The sequence below is a fragment of the Eupeodes corollae genome, chromosome 3 (assembly GCF_945859685.1).
Source record: "Eupeodes corollae chromosome 3, idEupCoro1.1, whole genome shotgun sequence".
Lineage (NCBI taxonomy): Eukaryota > Metazoa > Arthropoda > Insecta > Diptera > Syrphidae > Eupeodes > Eupeodes corollae.
Genome location: NC_079149.1, coordinates 91626504 through 91647166, shown reverse-complemented (window position 1 = coordinate 91647166; position 20663 = coordinate 91626504). Strand labels below are relative to the sequence as shown.

General features: G+C 33.2%; 1 protein-coding gene across 3 annotated transcripts in view; it reads left to right on the top strand.

The window, feature by feature from the left end:
- Window positions 1-18992, top strand: part of LOC129952858 (phosphatidylcholine:ceramide cholinephosphotransferase 1-like) — a 127172-nt gene extending 108180 nt beyond the window's left edge. For all 3 annotated transcript variants that reach the window (XM_056065744.1, XM_056065743.1, XM_056065742.1), the window contains exons 2-6: window positions 8232-8376; window positions 8449-8659; window positions 16442-16719; window positions 16883-17061; window positions 17152-18992. In XM_056065744.1, coding sequence (XP_055921719.1) covers window positions 8232-8376; window positions 8449-8659; window positions 16442-16719; window positions 16883-17061; window positions 17152-17304 — 966 coding nt within the window. In that variant the 3' untranslated portion in view covers window positions 17305-18992. The remainder of the gene's footprint in view (window positions 1-8231; window positions 8377-8448; window positions 8660-16441; window positions 16720-16882; window positions 17062-17151) is intronic.
- Window positions 18993-20663: the final 1671 nt, after the last annotated feature.

The following is a 20663-nucleotide window of genomic DNA, read 5'->3' as shown; positions in this document are numbered from 1 at the left end:
AGTCAGTTGTTTGCCCCTCCCCCTCACCTTAAAAATGTTTGCCTTACTACTCAAAATCCTAAAAAATTCTTCTCAGTTTTGCCCTGTGATCAACTTTGGGATTTCTGTAAAGAAAAATTATTCTTTTTTAAGCCACACATCATGAATGTGGAATGGTTAAGCTTACTCAGAATTTATTTATGCGGCATCTTCTCTTGATCCTCTCCTAAATTCTGAAAACTTGTATTTTGTCTAAAACATGTTACGTTTGTCATAATCCCTTCTAAGAATTTTATTTAAAAAAAAGTCAATATCCCGAACTGATTAGACTTTTTGGAAACTACACTAAGTCCACCATGATTAACATTTCAAAACAGCATTGAAATTTCAAATAAATCAGAACAGTTCTAAATAGGAAGCCAATTAATAATGAATAATTGAAAAAGTAGCGGTCTCAAATGGCTCCCTTGTGGCAGTCCAGATTATTTTATTTTATGTTCCATTCTGTTCGTAAAAGTATTCCATTCAATAATCCAGTATGCATGATTGATAATAATTTATTAGTTTTCAAAATTTCAATACAAGAAATAACGAAATGATCAGGATCGGGAATGATTTGTTTCGAAAAATAGTCGTTTTAGAACATACATATGTATATGATACTGACAATTAAATGATTCTTTTTCTAAAATGTTGTATGTCTTTAACCAATCTTTCACGTCTGATTTTTGAGAAACATTCCATTTCAATTTGAAAACAAAATGTATATTGGGCTTTTTTAGGATAGAATTCGTGATGATTTTCCAAAACTACACCCCCTTGCTTCAATATTCCGTTTTCAAACTTTCAGTACCTTACTTATTTTCCAAACAATATCATAAAGAGTTGTAAACTTTTTATAAAAGCAATTCTTAATCTTGTTACGAATTCGTCGTCTTAAGGTTATAACATTAAGTTTTTGGAATATATAAAGAATAATTTAAAAATAAAGTTGAAAAGGGTGTTTCTGACATTATAATTGGCTCTAAAACGAATTATTCAAAATCATAAAGAAATTCCATTCAAAACTTTTGAAAGATTTCTAAAGATTTGTACTTTGCAAAAACATCGTACAATTTATTGTTAACAGATATGTTGTGTTTTCACTTAGCCTTAAACACCCTATTTATGGTTCTGTCCAGAATTTTTAAAGGGGCGTGTTTTGAAAATCAGAATTTTTAAAGGCTCGTATTTTAAAAACCTTATGTAGAAAAATTTTTAGGTAACTTTCGAATTCAGGACATCTTAATCCTTTAAAGAAGTATTGTATTGTTTGTTTGTAATTAATGAAAAATAAAACAGAAATTTAGTCGTCCATCAGAAGTATCGTTATATTATTCAGAAAAAAATGAGCTGATGTTCCCAGCAGCTTACAATACCAGTGTGATGTGAATATTTACTGTCTTCGCTTTTTACAGAAAAAGCGTCCTTTACTCATAAAGAATAATTTGTTTTCAATCAGGAACTTAATTTAAAAGTTCTTCTTTCCTTTTGTAGTGGTAATGATGGAACAACGGCTGCAGGTTCAGCTAGTGTTTTTAATAAACTACTACAGTAACTTAATGTTCCATTAGTTATAAAAATAAAACTTTTGTAAGATTATTTTCTAAAACCACACATAACAACAAATGAAAACCACTGATATGACTCTCATATTTTAATCACTACAGAAACCTCATATGTACTATGTCGTATTTGATTATTAAGAATATTAGTGCTTAATTCAAAAACAATGACATGTTTAAATTGGTTCTTGGAAAGCTGTCTCCAAGTTTTTAAATTGTAGTCAAAATAAACACTCTTTTAGAAAGGTGACAATGACTGACAACATTTCATCTCCATGAAATATTTCTTTTGTGATTTATATAAAAAAAAATGTCTGCAACCATTAAATCATTGTATTCTACAACGAACGACCGACACGCGACGACACACATATTTCACTGCAGTCTCATATATTTGCAAATGAAAGTGGTTTTGCATTCAAAACTCCATTCTGTATATTAAAACAATGTAGAAGAACTTTTGTTTATAATTTTTCATAACAAAAGTACATTCGTTCATAAAACTAGGGCAATGGTTCTTAAGTAGCACATTGCTTTAATACCTTTTAAAACAGTTTTCTCTCACTTATTGAACTGAAAAGAAAAACCCCTACGCCCATTCTCCCTCTGCCGCCACCTTATCCCTAACCTCACAATTATACTATACCTATCTATGTATCTTCTTTATTATTTGAATGGATAGCTTTTCTATTTCTTTCAATTTTCAAAACACCCCCATTCCCATTACTCTCGTATTTAACGAAAAACAACTCAAGTAAAGTGTAAAACTTCCTATATACAATTTGGGACACCCAGGAAGTTCATAATAGATAAATAGAAACCACACATGACACATGCTTGTTGACAAGAATATTCATCTTGTTTTATTTTTTAAAAGTATCGAAGTCGAACTGTCAAAGTGACTTACTAGTTACCACCATCATAGCTCTAGGACCCTTGAACGTATATGTATATGCTCAAGTACTACCTAGGTTAACAACATTGTATATAAAAGACGTTGCAAATGCACTTTTAATTAGTCTTATGTTCAGCTATTCAAATTGTAAAGGGGACAATTTATCTTATAAGCTTAAGGGAAAGTATTAGAATCAGTGTGAAAGGGTTGTTGATTTGTAGGAATAGAAACAGATTGACAAATTCTCCAAGAGTTATTCTTGTCATGAAAAAGTGCTTTCAAAAATTAGCCGTTCGGATACGGCATTAAAATTGTAGGCCCCCTCCATTCCTAACAACAGTATTCGCAAACAGGAATAGTTAAGAGTTGTAAGTCACTAGGCCATAGTTCTCAACAGGCTGTTGCGCCACCTAATTTATTTATTTGTTATAATTTAATATTACAGCCAAGAAATAAGCTTTATTATCGAATTTAGAGTTTGGCATTATGTTTTAAAAATGATTTCGGGCAAGTGGCCTCCACGCTGGCTCAAATAAATTCCAGTCGCGTTGCCCAATTTTTTAACACTTTTAGTACAAATTAGGGCCGTATTTCAGCGCCAGATTAAAAACCAAACGACTAAAAAAAAACGTTGTAAATTTGAAGTATATACAAATAATAAAATAACGTTTAATTCGTTATTTTGGATGTAACGAAGAGTTTGTTTTTAGGTAGGTAACTCGAGTTTTTATCACATTTGACAAAGAGTATTGTGATGGCTGGTAAGTTTTGTGTCGAATATAGCAACATTCGGGGGCTACGAAAAAATTTGTGTTCTGTATACGTCCATTCTGTTTTAAACAGGCCAGCTGTTCTGGCACTAAGTGAAACCCAGGTGGGCGAAAATACCGATCATACGGAGTTTAACCATCATGGTTATAGCTTAGTGCCATTATTCTTTTCTCACCATGGTCTAGCCGTTTACGTACGTAATGATGTTGCCTACCAGCTTCTACCACAGTATGGCCAATGTATTAATACAAATTTTAATTATATATGGTTCAAATTTACTGTTCAAAGGCGCATCATTCATACTTGTTTTATTTATCGCAGCCCAAGTTTGGATAGTAATTCGACTTCAAACGAATTCGATGCGCTGTGCGACTCTATCCAGAAAATTGTATCCCATTTTCCGCGCAGTGAGATCGTTGTTACGGGCGATTTCAATGTACACAATTCTTCGTGGCTGCGTTATTCGGGTCAGACAACATCAAGGTATGTCGATATTTCTGCTGAGTTAAACCAGTTAGTTGACGAGCCAACTCGGATTCCTGACCTTGCAGGTCAATCCGCCAACACTCTAGACTTGTTTCTTACTTCTGATCCTAATAAATATACTGTCAGTGTATTATCGCCTCTAGGTACATCAGACCATTGTGTCATATCTGCAAATTTCTCATGCCAAAAAACGCCAGTTAAAGTTAAAACCCCTTCGAGAACCGTTTGGCAATATGAGAAAGCCAACTGGGATGGTCTCAATGAATTCTTCAGGAACTTTAACTGGTTACTATGCTTCCTCGATAGTGACGTGGATCCCAGTGTAGATATGATTACAAACTTAATTCTTTGCGGAATGAGAAATTTCTATCAAACCCAAAGAAAACTCATGGTTTGATTCGAGATTTCCGGAATTACAAAGCCAACCCAATTGAGGAAAACCGGAATAAGTTCAAACAAGCTAGAAAGACTTGTAACGGACATATACGACGCATTAAATTTTTGCATGACCAGAAATTACGGCAAAAAATACTACAATGTCCCAATGGTAGTAAAAATTTCTGGTCATTTGTAAAAAATGTGCGTAACACTACGTCTTCGTTGGTTCCGACGCTTGTTTCCAATGACACTCCCTATGTAAGCTCGATTGATAAAGTCAATTTGCTTGCAGCACAGTTTTCTGTTAATTCGATACTGCCAGTGAGTGACATGACTCATGTACTTGAAAGCGTTAACGATTCTATGGGACGAATCTTCTTTCGCACTCGTTCAGTTACTAGAGTACTTAAAAATCTTGACATTCACAAATCCGCTGGCCCGGATAGTATCCCCGCAATTGTTCTGAAGAGGTGTTCTTCAACGCTGGCAAAACCACTGCGTAAGCTTTTCCATCTGTTCTATTCTACAGGTCTCTTTCCGAATGGATGGAAAACTGCATTTGTCCAGCCTGTCCCTAAAAAAGGTGAATCCTCCTCACCATCCAACTATCGTCCAATTGCACTTACATCCCTTCTCTCCAAAAACGCTGATCCATTTTCAGCTTAAGAAATATCTTGAAGAACGAAAGCTTCTTAATGACCGGCAGTATGGCTTTCGTAACAATAGGTCCACTGGTGATCTCACCGAACAGTGGAACAAATCTTTACATTGTTTTGGAGGAAGTAAGATTATTGCACTTGATATTTCAAAATCATTTGATAGAGTTTAGCATCAAGCTCTCTTATCGAAAATGCGTGCATTTAGTATTGATGAATCCTTTCTTCGTTGGGTTAGAAATTATCTTTCAATTCAAGTAGTATTGGACGGGTTCAAAACTGATATTCATAAAATAAACGCTGGTGTGCCCCAGGGCTCCGTTTTGTCTCCGACGCTCTTCCTCATTTTTATAAATGATCTTTTGTCTGAAACTTCTAACCCACTAAATTGTTTCGCGGATGACAGTACCCTCAGCTTTTCATATTCGTTTTTAGATTCTCATCCTTGTTCTTCGGATGTGGACTACCAACGGCAGCATATGATAAGCTCATTAAATTCTGATCTTGACAGCATTTGTTCAATGGAAAATCAAAATGCGTGTAGAATTTAATGCTTCGAATGCTGTCTGCTGTCTCAAAAGCGTAACCCTCCCCCAATTGCACTATCCATGAGTGGTACTTGTATCGAGGAGATTGAACAGCTATCAGTCCTAGGTATGTGCATTACAAACCACTTGTTGTGGAGTGATCACACATTTGACATCGCCAAAAATGCTGCTAAGTGTTTAGGTTTTCTCCGACGATGCAAGAAGTTTTTACCCCTTCTGATCTGGCTATCATTTATAAAACCTATATTCGTCCAAAACTTGAGTACAATTCCCATATTTGGGCAGGTGCTCGTGCTCCTATAACCCACTATTGGACAGAATTCAAAAGAGAGCTCTAAAAATGATAGGTGACCATTGTCTAACTGAAACTTTTGCATCTCTCGAGCACCATCGTAAGGTTTCATGTCTCTCATTATTCTATCGCTACTTCCATAAGCAATGCTCTAATGAAATAGCCAGTTGCATTCCTCCCCTCAAACAATTCAACCGTACTACTCGTTCTTTTAGGAATGCCCATCAGTTTACTCTTGAGCCCAATTTCGGTCGTACTGTAAAGTTCAGAGATTCTTTTTTTAGTCGCACTACACGAATGTGGAATGCTTTACCAGACTCAATATTTCCCACTCATTACAATGTGCAGGCATTCAAAACCAATGTGCATCGGTATCTCCTTTCAAATTCTATCCTCCCTTCCTAATTACTCGCACTGTGTATAATTATTATAAGGGTCTTCATATCCCCTTGAGTGCGCGTACAATATAAAAAAAACTGCATTTGTCGTTTGATTTGGTGAAGGATTCTGTCTGTCTTCTTGTTCCATTTTTATTTTCTCTTAACTTCATTTTTCGAAATCTTTTTTTTTAAGGGCTGCCAACACTTAATTTTACTAACGCAGTGGCAACTATTTCATATACCTGATCGATATTAAGTTTTAAAAGTTTTTAAGATACTATGTATGTTCTTTTAGTTACGCTTCTTAGAAACTAGCTCAACGGAAAAAACTGTTTCTGCTTTAATTTCTTTTTAAAGTTTTAATTTCTTTTTCGAGAATCCAATGTCTAGAAAATGTAAAACTCGATAATATGACAATTAGTTAATCGTGAACACAACTTTTTTCTACACCTAATAAAACATTAATAAATAAAACTATTTAATGTAGACTCTGCCCAACACGCATTTTAGCAAAACACACATGACAGCGAATAAAAGCTGTCAAACTGTCAACGTGCACTATTGTGTCGCTGTTTTTCAATAAATTTGTAATGTATCAAAAGTGCGAAATGGAGCTTAATTTTTAGTCAGTTGCAATGCAAAAATTTGTTACATTTTTAAAATTGTTTATAAAATACGTAATAATTTCATGGAACAGTCAATTCTAGTACATTGATGGGTGTGCTGGTGGCGTTAGTGATTTCTCCTCATTCGCAACACCACCAATTCTTTGACAGCTGCCCAGATGTCGCATCGGTCGTTCCTCTCCATTAAAGTACTATACTACGTCTACGTTCTACGTTTTTGCAACGATACTAGACAAAATGCAAAATGCAATGTTTTATATTTAACTAAATATTTTATCACTCCACTTAACTTATTGAATTAAATTGAACAATTGTATAGACTCTAAGACAACGAGACCATTGATGAATTAATGTACTTAGTTAATGTACTCGATCTAGCTTCGTCGCGTCGTATTAAAGTCAAATGCATCTTAGTTGAACCAAACTTATTTCGTATCGCTTTTCAAAAGTTCAAAGCGACCTTTCATGATATTGGGGATTAGGTATATTTTCTGTCTGTCTTTTTTACTCTCGGGTCGAAGCAATATGCTCGTGAAAATACATCTCACTTTAGAAACTGACATTAAAAACAATATGGCTGACTGAGTGTGAATGCGAAAATACTTTGACGTATGCATATGATTATTGGGAGATGTAGTTTTCATTGGTTTGTAGCCATCTAACTTTAAATTAATTTGTACAATGTACAGTTTGGAAGACTTCATGAGCGTGTGATGCATGTATGATCCCAATTGTTTTCTATTTGCTTGGTCTGTCCCTAGATTTGCAGTAACAAACGCATTAAAGTACAATAATAATTTATGTCAATTATAAAAATAAAAGAGAAGATCTCGAAAAGACCATCATAGCTCATGCACCACATAAGTACATGGTACCATGTTTTATACATCCTACAAGCTACAGATATGAACTTATAAATTGGCCCCTATACAATGTTTGTAAGTAGGTTTATGTATATGGTCGTAAAGTAACCTCTGATTGACACTGGCCCTCATCGCTTGGCCTATCAATAAAAAAAATCCAACTGGGGGATGATAGGACTATAGAAAATTACCGACCCTATATAAAGTATAGTCCATAAGTCGGTCTATAATTAGAAGGCATGGTTATGATGTATTTCCATTGATTACAGGTCTACTCTTCTTTTTTTCCTTTTATTTTTAATTAACGTTTAGAAAAAAAAGATACATCAATAGAAAAATTAAATGACTTATGAATTTTATAGCACGCCCGTAGCCATAAGCGATCAAGGGAAGGATAAAATATACTCTGCATATCTGAAAACAAAAAACAAAACCTCCAGGATTAAATCGATGATAAACCTTTTTTAATTTTTAGAAACTATTAAAGACATACGAACCCAGACTAAATAAAAAGGGCACTTGATCCCCCATTTCTTTAAATTTTATTAGATAGATGGAACTTATGAACAAAAACGGAAACCCTTATGATATTCTCTTACCGAAATTTATAATCTGATTGAACTATTAAAAACTACTTTTATTAACAATAATTTGTGATTCTAAGTTAAATATTTTTGGCTACGGACATGTTTTTTCTTCAAAACTTTAAATATTTATTAATTTCATATTGTTTTTCTTATTGTTCTTTTCCAGGAAGTACCTGAAGAAAATTACAGCCTGCCGTACCAGAATTCGAATGGTTCAAGTAATGGAGAAGCTGTAATACTAAAACTAGATGTTCCAGTGCCTTTGCGTGAAGAACCAAAATTTCCTAAAGAAAAATGGAAAACATTTATTGGTATGTTAAATATTTTTTATATTTCCATATTGTTTACTTAATGATTTTATTTTTTCTTTTCTATATTTTTAGCATTTGTGATATTATTAGTTAATTTTATTTTGGCAACAGTTTCATTATCTTTGGTCCATGAAAGATTACCCGATCGAAATATTTATGGGCCATTGCCAGACGTATTCTTAGATAATGTTGAAGCACAAGATTGGGCATTGTATGTTAGTGAAATTCTAATCATGGTGACCGTTAATACATGCATATTGCTGACATTGTTACATAAACACAGGTAAGTTTTGAACATTCTAAAATAATAAACTTTTATCCACCTACTTGAACATTCAAGTGGTTTTAAATCAAAATGTGTCGATGTGGTGATAAGAAATATATAAATTGATTATTGTCAAGAGGGAATGACGAGCTAGCTAGCTCGAGGCGATATAAGCCTTTGATGATAACAGCAGTATTTATGTGGGTGCATTATTTCCCTTTTAGTTTATTGAAACAAGTCATGTGTCATGTCATGCGATTGCTATTTTTCTTTTTCAGATGTACACAATATGACATCAATTAACAATTATTATCAACATCTGTTTTTATACAGCCATTAATCCACTTAGGAGGATTAATTAGATTGTCATAGATAATTCTTGCCAATTAACTTAAAAGGCGAAGGAAAACAGCAAATTGGCATATGAATTTTTGAATTTATCTTCGTCCTTATCTAACCGAAAAACAATGTCAGATAGCAAGAACAATTTTCTAGGCGTAAAATGTCAAAATACATATTTTCGTTTGACGGTGTTCACATAAAGCTAAGTATGCAAGATTAGAAGATCTTCCAATATTGGCAGATTTTTCGAAAGAAAATTCATCCATGTATACCCCCAATTTTATCTGTCAAAATTGATTAAAAAAATGGCAACATTAATTTTTCCATCAACAAAATTTCCCGACTTCTTGCAATCGTTCAAAATCGTCTAAGCCAACATTTCTTGTATTTTCAAATAAGTAGGCGATTTTCCACTAATTGGATATTGGATGATGTTCTTCCCAACAACATCATTCAATTTTTAGTTGACATAAGGTTTCTAAACAGGAAATACCAGCAACAATTTATAGGATATTAGCAGAATTTAAAATCCATAAAAATGGTCTGCCAAAACAACGAAAAAGAATTCACAGAAATAAAAATTGTAAAGGATTGGACGCATTAACAAACTTTACAATTTTTCCAGGAGATCGAGACCAGGCAATGCTTGTAGAATGCAGGTTGTGCGATGTATAAACTACTAAAGGACACAGGTTGGCAAGACATTGTCAACGCCATTGAGATGGCCTTCAACGAATGTAAAACCAAATGGTCAAACCTCTGCACAGCCTTCAATTTTAACCTTGAAAAATGATGCACAGAAAACCCTGCCAGAACACTAGCGACATTGAGACTTTGTCGCTAGTCTCCTGGAAATTATCTGAGCTTAACTTGCTTTTAAAAACAAAAAAAATTCTTCAATCAACCGAATCCATATTTGTGTCATTGGCTCCTACAAATGTGCCTTTTGGCAGCAGTCGTTATTTCCTGCCCCATTATTGTTTCACTTTTTATATTTTTTAAATGTTTTTTTACGACCTGTTGTTTACACTTATAATTATATTTCCATATTCTCTGTCATCTGTCAAGACATTTGAATGTCAATGAGTCTACCAATTTTTTGTTTTCCAAAATTATCCAACCGTGTTAAGAGATAATTTATAATTGGAAGCTACGATATTTTAGGCAATTGTCAGCCGATTTTCAACCAAAATGTTTCATAATTTCATAGGTAAAATACAATTTATTTTCGATCCAGATCTGTCAAAACACAAATGTCTCCTGTTTTACTCCATGAGGCAACATATTAAGCAGATTTTTTTGGCAGATTTACCACTCCTTGAACCAATACATTCCGCACTTGTAAACACGCACATGAGGTAACACTAATAAAATAACAACAAAACAAAAACAATTCGAACCGTGTTCCATGCGCCACGAAAAAAATCAATTTTTTAAAGAAATCTGATTTTGCCTATGGAAAACCACATTAGCTTATTGCTAGAATCGTTTTAGGCGACTCACTTCGAAGTTCCATCATTTTATTTTGCTCCCAGCAAACTGTAATAGTGACGTTTGGCAGAACTGTTGCATTCCCCGTTCTGAACGACAGAACGACTTACAGGTTTGTAAGTGCGACATATGGAGTGCTATATATGGAACCCAACTCGAAAACTTTTACTGGTTGAAGAAGTGACCATGTCGCAATATTTAAGAAATTTACAATTAAAATTAATTTATTCCGATTTTAGGGATGTCACTATTTTTTTAAATCTTTCTATGAAAAATCAAAATCAATCAATTTATTTAAAAACAGTGACAGTTCACAAAGAAAACAAATGAAACAAACCTTTGTCTGGAAAAAGAAACTAACCTTTTTATATGTACTTTAAGAAACGCAGCACATTTCAAACAATTTAGTGAATTTAGTTTTATTAAAATTTCAATAGATAGATTTAAAAATTTAATAAATTATCATCAGCTTGAAGGAAACCAGAGCCTTTTGACTTACAAATCTCAGCCATTCCTGTGTGCGAGTCATGGCAGGGATTAAGGGGACGTACAGTGTTTACACCGAATCTGAACGGCTAAAAAGCTCTCTTCATGACCAAAGTTTCTTTAAGAGAACCAAGTCATTTCCAACCAAGAGGTAGTTCTCCTGAAAAAAGTAAGTGGCAGGGATTGAAGTCGAGACTTTTGACATGACAGTCCTAAATACTTTTCTTGATGCCACGGGAACTATTGATAGTAAGAAGTTTACATAGTTTAAATTTGGCAAGATCCTTTTCTTAACATAGTAACTTGCTAAAATGGCTGTCAGGTTTTAATAAATCTTTTTAAATTTTGATATTAAACAATGCCAAGCACACAAGCCATGTTAAAAACTAATTTAAAATATTAAAAAACTTATTTCTTCAATCATGTTCAAGATCGGCAAATCTTCAATTCAATACTAAATACTGTTGAATTTTCTATTACACTGGTCAGCAGGTTTAAGTAGCTGGCAATCAGTTTATACTCTTTTTTAGGTTTTTGATAGCTTTAGTTCGAATATGATTTCCAAATAAATCCATCAAGTCAGCCTTTTGAGATACAACTTTTTATAATTTTGATAAAACATTCATGATCATTTTCCAAATTTACATCAATTACTTCAGTATTTTGTTTTAAAATGTTCACTATCTTATTTATTTTTCAAATCATCATCAGGCAGGGTTCACCTGCCATACATAAACCTTAAAAGAACGCAAAACGGTATGAAACCAATTTTTTTCTTTTATTATGAACTTGTAGTCTTATAGTTATTACATCAAGTTTAATTAAAAAGTATAAATAATGTTGAAAACGTGTATTTCTAAGTTTGTGTACATATAAAGGGTGATTTTTTTGAGGTTAGGATTTTCATGCATTAGTATTTGACAGATCACGCTAGATTTCAGACATGGTGTCAAAGAGAAAGATGCTCAGTATGCCTTGACATTTCATCATGAATAGACTTACTAACGAGCAACGCTTGCAAATCATTGAATTTTATTACCAAAATCAGTGTTCGGTTCGAAATGTGTTTCGCGCTTTACGTCCGATTTATGGTCTACATAATCGACCAAGTGAGCAAACAATTAATGCGATTGTGACCAAGTTTCGCACTCAGTTTACTTTATTCGACATTAAACCAACCACACGAATGCGTACAGTGCGTACAGAAGAGAATATTGCGTCTGTTTCTGAGAGTGTTGCTGAAGACCGTGAAATGTCGATTCGTCGCCGTTCGCAGCAATTGGGTTTGTGTTATTCGACCACATGGAAGATTTTACGCAAAGATCTTGGTGTAAAACCGTATAAAATACAGCTCGTGCAAGAACTGAAGCCGAACGATCTGCCACAACGTCGAATTTTCAGTGAATGGGCCCTAGAAAAGTTGGCAGAAAATCCGCTTTTTTATCGACAAATTTTGTTCAGCGATGAGGCTCATTTCTGGTTGAATGGCTACGTAAATAAGCAAAATTGCCGCATTTGGAGTGAAGAGCAACCAGAAGCCGTTCAAGAACTGCCCATGCATCCCGAAAAATGCACTGTTTGGTGTGGTTTGTACGCTGGTGGAATCATTGGACCGTATTTTTTAAAAGATGCTGTTGGACGCAACGTTACGGTGAATGGCGATCGCTATCGTTCAATGCTAACAAACTTTTTGTTGCCAAAAATGGAAGAACTGAACTTGGTTGACATGTGGTTTCAACAAGATGGCGCTAGATGCCACACAGCTCGCGATTCTATGGCCATTTTGAAGGAAAACTTCGGAGAACAATTCAACTCAAGGAATGGACCGGTAAGTTGGCCACCAAGATCATGCGATTTGACGCCTTTAGACTATTTTTTGTGGGGCTACGTCAAGTCTAAAGTCTACACAAATAAGCCAGAAGCTATTCCAGCTTTGGAAGACAACATTTCCGAAGAAATTCGGGCTATTCCGGCCGAAATGCTCGAAAAAGTTACCCAAAATTGGACTTTCCGAATGGACCACCTAAGACGCAGCCGCGGTTAACATTTAAATGAAATTATCTTCAAAAAGTAAATGTCATGGACCAATCTAACGTTTCAAATAAAGAATCGATGAGATTTTGCAAATTTTATGCGTTTTTTTTTTAAAGTTCTCAAGCTCTTAAAAAATCACCGTTTAATAGACAAATTTTGACCAGTGTTATCAACTCCAATTCAAAATGGATGTGTTCATTGATAACACTTCTAACTACTCGTTTACACTCGGACCGCATTGAAATTAAAGGATATTTTTAACTATTTTATGCTTAACTTCTTTTGCATATTTAATTTAGAATCGTCTGGATTTTTGTATCGTTTTCAACTAACAGCTGTAAGATCAAAATCACAAGTGAACAGTAAATGAAAAAACTGTGCGTCTTAGTGATATTTAACTAAAATCAGGTTCCAAAGATAAAATCTTAGACATACATTAATTTTAAGAATATTTGGAATTATCACCCTTTTGTTCGTCTAAAACGACAAAACACATTTAATTGTATAGTGGATTCTTGACAGTTCATAAAACAAATAGTTGCACTATCCATTAAAATAATGTATTGCCTTTTTCCCACAAAAATAAACAATTTATTTCTACCGCCCTACATCGCGGTCATTGGTATCCTAGGCACTATTCGTCTTGTGTTTTTTGTTTCCAGTTGACATTAATGTCATTGCTTTCAATTTCTACCCCAAGGGACAAGCAATGAGTTTGTTGAATTAACTGTCCTTAATTAATAGTTGCATGGAGTAAAACAAATAAAAATCACTTTGATATTTGATGCTACATAAGTTCAACGAACATAAAATAATGTTATTGTATTTTATATTGAAGGCAAGTTTATTCATTGTTTCTTGTTTCCTTAATCAAACTAAGAAAGAATAATATAAGACCCACAAAAGGCTTTTAGTGACCTAAAAAATGGTTCGAGTAAACAAAACAGCTACCAGGAAAACGACTATTATTTTATTTTCACTTAGGTTAATTTCGAAAATTGAATTTGAGTAAAATTTATTTCTTATTTTGTCTTATTGGAAAAAATTGCATTCTGGCAATATTTCTTTCGTAATTTGTTTTTTTTTTTTGACAGCTGTCACTTGTATGCTTAGTTGGCATTGCCCTTTACATACGGAAATTGTGCAAATCGTGCAGGTATTACAACAACAGCAATGAATTTATTGAGGAAAGCATTTGGTAGGCGAATAATCTCGCGTCGTATGACTGTGAAGTGTCCTCTTAGATAGTGCGGTTTTTACAGTGCTGGACTATTTTTTGAGGAGTTATGTATATGAAGTTACTTGTCTACGCAGATAAGCCCGAGACGATTAATGCCTTTAAATACAATTGTTGGCCCTTAATTGCTGACATACGGAAATTGAGCGTCTCGGTTCGAGCCAAACGCGACTGCAACTTGCCCGAAACCATTTTTAATAAATAAATAATGGTTATTCTTATAAAAAAAGGTTAATTCTTGGCCACGGAATTAAATTGTCTGCCTGTTATTTTTTTCTTGAAAATCAAACACTCTTTAAAACTATACATATTATGAGTTCTTGGTTCTCTTATTTCTCAAAATTGGAATTTCTTATTAGTATTTATTAAAAATACAACTTTTTTGGAAAGAAATAAAATTTACGAAATAAAAATTTAAAAAATGTATTATGGCTTTATTAGTAATAGCAAACACTCCCAAACGTGGTAGAACTGATATTTTTTTAAGCCCAACACTAAAATACTTGCTCTCAACCTGCTACGACTGAATGGTCAAATCCTGTCTTTATCTTCCAGAGCGAAATATCTTGCATCACCTTTTACACCTGTAGAAAAACATTCGATCCTGCCCAACAGATGCCTTAAATGTTAGACTGTAAACTGTTGCTTTTCCAGACCCAATATTAAGCAATTGATTCCATCCGATATTTTTGAGACAAACACGTGCTACTGCTTCCATGTTTTGAATCTCAGTAAGGATTTTAAAGTCATCTTGGTTACGACAGACTTTGATACCCCTACCTTTACTGTGGGGCAAATATGTAGTATGAAGTTGTTGAAAATGCCTCCAAGTCTCTAAATGTTTCTTTTTAAGTGAACGGGCTGTTAAGTTGGCCCGTCAAGGATCGGCCCTTCATAGCCCATTTGCGGAAAGGGTAAATATTCAGCTTGGAACTATGAAGAGCAAAATGTTCTCGATTTTTCTGACAGAATTGAACTACATGTGAAATAGTCTAACTATATCTAGTGTTATGGCACCCCAACTGTTCTAGCGAACTTAAATGTAGACCACGCGATGATATAGCCTGATTCACTGCATTATGCACCGGACACTGGCCCAGAGCATGTAACAAAGTGGGGTATCCCTCACAATACTCACATTGCCGTAGCTTCGGAGACCAACATAAAAGGGAAACTGTGATTCACTTTCTCTTTAAATTTTCTAGAATGTCAAGCTTCCTTAAAAACACTGATAAACTTTCCGAGATGAAAATAGAAGATCTGATTTCCGATCTGAACGCGACGAAATGAATTTTACGTCGCTAATTTTGTCTTTATAAACCTTTTTTTTCAATTTTAGTCAATAAAAAAGTCGGTTTAACATCACCCACCGAAATGTTGTTGCTAGTCTTATTTTTTGAAATACAAAAATATGTTTTCCCAAAATCAAAGATCGTGCGTCTTCAACTGCTAAGGAAATTGAATCTTGTAAGCGAATAATCCGCGATTCTTCTCAGGGTAATGCGTGAAATGTTGAATTTATGCCATGCATGGCTAGTTGATGTTCGTTAATTGAGTTCCAAATTAACCAACTACCAAGCAGACCATAAGTATGTACTGTCCACTAGGATTGAAGTCCAGACTCCGGCCAAAAAACTTAATGTTTGATTTTAAAAGAATGATCTTTTAGTTGATGATGTGATCATTTTTTTTCTTCCGAAATCGTTTTGGTCTTCAAAGATTGTGCGAATCTTTTAAGCGGATAATCAGATATTCTCCTCAAGGTAATTCGTAAAATGTTAATGAGGTCCATAGGGAGTTGAAGTTCGTGAATTGAGTTCCACATTCTCATCTGTGCCTACTGTACGACCAAGCAGTCCATAAGAAATGTCCACTAGGATTCCAGTCTAGATTTCGGCCAAAACGTCTGTTCAAAAATCTCACCGTTTGATTTTAAAGGAAACCACTTAATGGTCCACCTAGTATGATTCTAAGGTGTTGCATTGATCTCTTAGTTGAAGATGTAAAACTCAAAGTACACAAACGAAACTACAAAAACATTGTTACATAAATTTAAAAAGTGCCTTTACGCCTCAGTTGACTATGTTGTTATATCAATAAGCGCCATCTAGTAGATTTAAATCTTCTCCGCTGAAATCATATTTTTCTATTGACTCCAAAATAAATCATTATTAATTTTAAAACCCATTTAAATTTCTTTTTTTTTTCAGATTCATTATCATGCGGCGAATATTTCTCATTTTGGCCGTCCTATACTTTATGCGTTCGATCACCATGTACGTGACAGTGTTACCAGTTTCCAGTAAAACATACATTTGCAGTCCAAAACTAAATACTACAGCCACACCAATGGAGATCATAAGCAGAGCCTTCCAACTTATGTCTGGCTTTGGATTGTCAATTAATGGAAAGCACACGTATTGTGGAGACTACATCTACAGTGGACATACCGTCATGCTAGTGCTTGGGTACCTAATCATTACAGAGTGTAAGTATAGGAAATTTTTAAAAATTTATAAATTCCTGTCGTCTGCGGCCTAGAAGTGGTGGCGGGCGCTTAATAAATAAAAATTCACAAACACCGCCGTACCGCACCGCGCTGGGTGGCTAAATTCAATTAAATTGACTTAAATTTTATATAATTTTTTTAGACTCACCGAGAAGATTTTTCGTATTACATTGGATTGCCTGGGTTTCGGCCTTTATTGGGGTTCTGTTCGTTCTGTTGGCACATGGTCATTACACAATTGATATTCTGATTGCATATTATGTGACGACGCGACTCTGGTGGACCTATCATACGCTGGCAAATAATCATTTTCTACTTAAGGTTAGTCAATTTCAAACAAAAAAAAAATTACCATATTTAGTATTCCTTAAAGCATGTGAATATAATTTTTGTTTGTTTGTTTTATTTCAGCCGGGCGCAAATAATTATATTGGTCGCGAATGGTGGTATACATATTTTAAATACTTTGAGAAAAACGTCCGAGGACCTGTTCCGCGTCAATACGAATGGCCTCTACCATGGCCACGTAACTTCCATTCAAAACTACCAAACCGAGAAAGTTAACAGCTAGCACGAGTCTGACTTTTAGTTAATAACACAACAAAAAGTCGAATTTTCAGCACTTTCAATAATAATACAAATAATCCTCACCAAGCCATTCGCACTACATCTTCAATAATAACTCATCAATCAACTTACAACAACAATAACAACAACAACAGAACTAACAAACGAAAATTTCATCTCTCATCATCGAAAACAAAGCTGAACAATCGTTTCGAATCCAATTCCTCAACAACTACTACTACTCCTGGAGAGGATGGTGTTTATTATTCTAAAAGTTGGACACAACACACAAGTGCCCATATCCATCAGTTCAACTCTGGAACTCTCAAGGCTATGCAAACCATAATATGGGACTACTGTGTACTATTGGTATTCATTTTAGGCGGCCATAAGAGCATTTAATCATCAACTCTGGCCGCCACAGCTGAACTCGCAAAGGTTTTCTACTACATCTCAACTTTAAATCTTAATAATAATTTTAAAAATGTTAAGCAATTTTTTTTAAAGCTGACATTTTCTATAGAAGAAACAAAAACACACAACATATAGAACCAACAAATTATATATATATATTACAATAAAGTTTGTTACTAAAAAGAAAATACAAAACTCATATATAAATGTGTTACTTATATATACTGCATAGAACTAAGACTCATATACTAAAAAAAAAATATATTATATATATATACAGAAGATGTAAATAAAAGAACAAAAATATATAACTTCCCACATTTCAGCGCCTAAAACATACATAAATATATATAAACAATTTGTTTTCTATTGCATACGTGTAGGAGCTTGAGAGAGAAATTTATATATTTTAAATGCCAAAAATGGATTTGTTTCAATTAAAAAAAAAAAAAAAAAGAAAGAAGAAATTAAAAACATTAAAACAATTAACAATAAGAGTAACAAAATGAAATTAAAAATTTAAACAAATAAAAACGCTTTTTTTACTTTAACCGTTTAGGATTTAGTTTGTATCTTTTAGTTTTGTAAATTTATGTAAATAGTTTTATTATTATTATTATTAAAAAATTATATTCATATTATATGTAAATTGTTGGTCTTACCATTCAATTTAAATTCTTTTCACTTTGCCTTAACAATAATTATTTTTTGTTTTTGCTCTTAAATATTCTTGTAGTTTTTTCAACCATACCCCTCCCCAAGTTCATTGAATTGATTGAAGGAGAAGCCTTTTTCGAAAATTTGCCTTTTTGTACACAAAGTAAATAAATAAAAATAAATTACTAAAAAAACAAAAACAGAACAACTAACACTATACTATGATAAATTATTGCGTCTGATTGTATTTTAGAAAATTGTAAAAATTGTTTAAGTTGTCTTCCTGATTTTGTAGAACAAGAAAATAATATATATATACCTAATGAAAACGAAACAAACAACAAAAATTACATCCCACCCTTTGAAAAGAAAATTATATATTCTCAAAAATAGGGTTAAAAAGAAACATTAATTTTAAAATATTAATTAATACAAATATAGGTATATTATATATATTTTAAATTGTTTAATTGGAAGAGGAAAAAATTAAGAGAAAAAAAAACTTTTTGTTTGATTTGAGTCTCAGTTTTAAATATTTTGTAAGCTGTTAATGTTAAAAACAAAAAAGAGGTAAACAAAATATATTGTACCATTTGAATGATAAGAAAAGGAAATGTGTTTTTATTTTAAAATTAAGACATTGATTACACCTACAAAAGTGTGAAGGTATGAATATTGCAATGACTGGGAAAAACAGGATGTGGTAAGGCATTCCACATTCGCGAAGTACGGGTAAATAACTAATCTCTGTAATTGACAGTATGACGAAGTTGGGCTCGAGGGTGTTCTGATGAGCATTCCTAGAAGCACAAGCACTACGGTTAAACTGTTTAAGAGGAGGAATGCAGCTGGCTATTTTTTTAGAGAATGAACCGTTAAAATAACGGTAAAAAGGGTGAGACAAGAAACGTTACGACGATGTTCAAGCGACGTAAATGATCCTATGATGGTGTTATCACCAATTAATTTAAATAATCTCCGTTCAATGTTGTCCAAGAGGCTTAAATAAGTTTTAGGAGCACTAGCTCACAGATGACAGTTATACTCAAATTTTGGACGTATATAAGTTGTGGATAACAGCCATCGTATGCGATCGTTTCACAAAAGGTGGTTGGTGATACACATACGGAGAATATCGAGATTTTCAGTCTCCTCGATGCAAGTGCCATCCATGGATAATGGCAAGGGGGGACATCGCGCTTTAACGATAAAAGAGGCTGGGATGCGACCCACACTGATAACTTCCCATCCCGTCTGTCGATTTGTCTTGCTTAAAAGTTTGTCCATATGTATTTTTACCAAATTTGCGCACTATTTTTTGTAGATTTTATTTTTTATGAAAAAAACGGACTGTTGGATTTTTATATAAAAATTACTGAATATTGAAAACAATATTTTCTCTGAAATAAAATAACTTTGAAGCCAATATTTTTAATTTTTGAAAAGCTATTTGAGCCGAAAGTAAATTTTTCCCAAGTTTTAGTATTGTTTTTTTTTTAGAGTTTTATTTTTTTGTAAAAAAACTGTCAATTCGAATTTTTTAAAAATTTTACCAAATGTTGAAAACAATATTTCTTATAAGATAAAATTAGTTTGAAGCCAATATTTAAAATTTTTGAAGAGATATTTGAGTCGAAAATCTATTTTTACGAACTTTTGTTAATTTTTTTTCCGGTTTTTAATTTAACTTTAACTGAATGTTGACAACAAGATGTTTTGAAAGATAAAAGTAAATAAAAGCCAATATCTCAAAGTTTTTAAAAGATATTTGAGTCGAAAATCATTTTTTACGAACTTTTGTTAATTTTTTTTCGGTTTTTAATTTTTTGTACAAAAACTGTCAAATCGATTTTTTTCAAACTTTAACTGAATGTTGACAAGAAGATGTTTTGAAAGATAAAAGTAAATAAAAGCCAATATCTCAAAGTTTTGAAAAGATATTTGAGTCGAAAATCAATTTTTACCAACTTTTATATATTTTTGTTTAGGTTTTTATTTTTTGTAAAAAAAACTGTCAATTCGATTTTTGTCAAAATTTGTCCTTATGTTGAAAACAATATTTCTTATAAGAAAAAATTAGTAAGAACCTATTATCTCAAAGTTTTCAAAAGATATTTGAGTCGAAAATCATTTTTTACGAACTTTTGTTAATTTTTTTTCGGTTTTTAAATTTTTGTACAAAAACTGGTAAATCGATTTTTTTCAAACTTTAACTGAATGTTGACAACAAGATTTTTTGAAAGATAAAAGTAAATTTAAGCCAAAATCTCAAAGTTTTGAAAAGA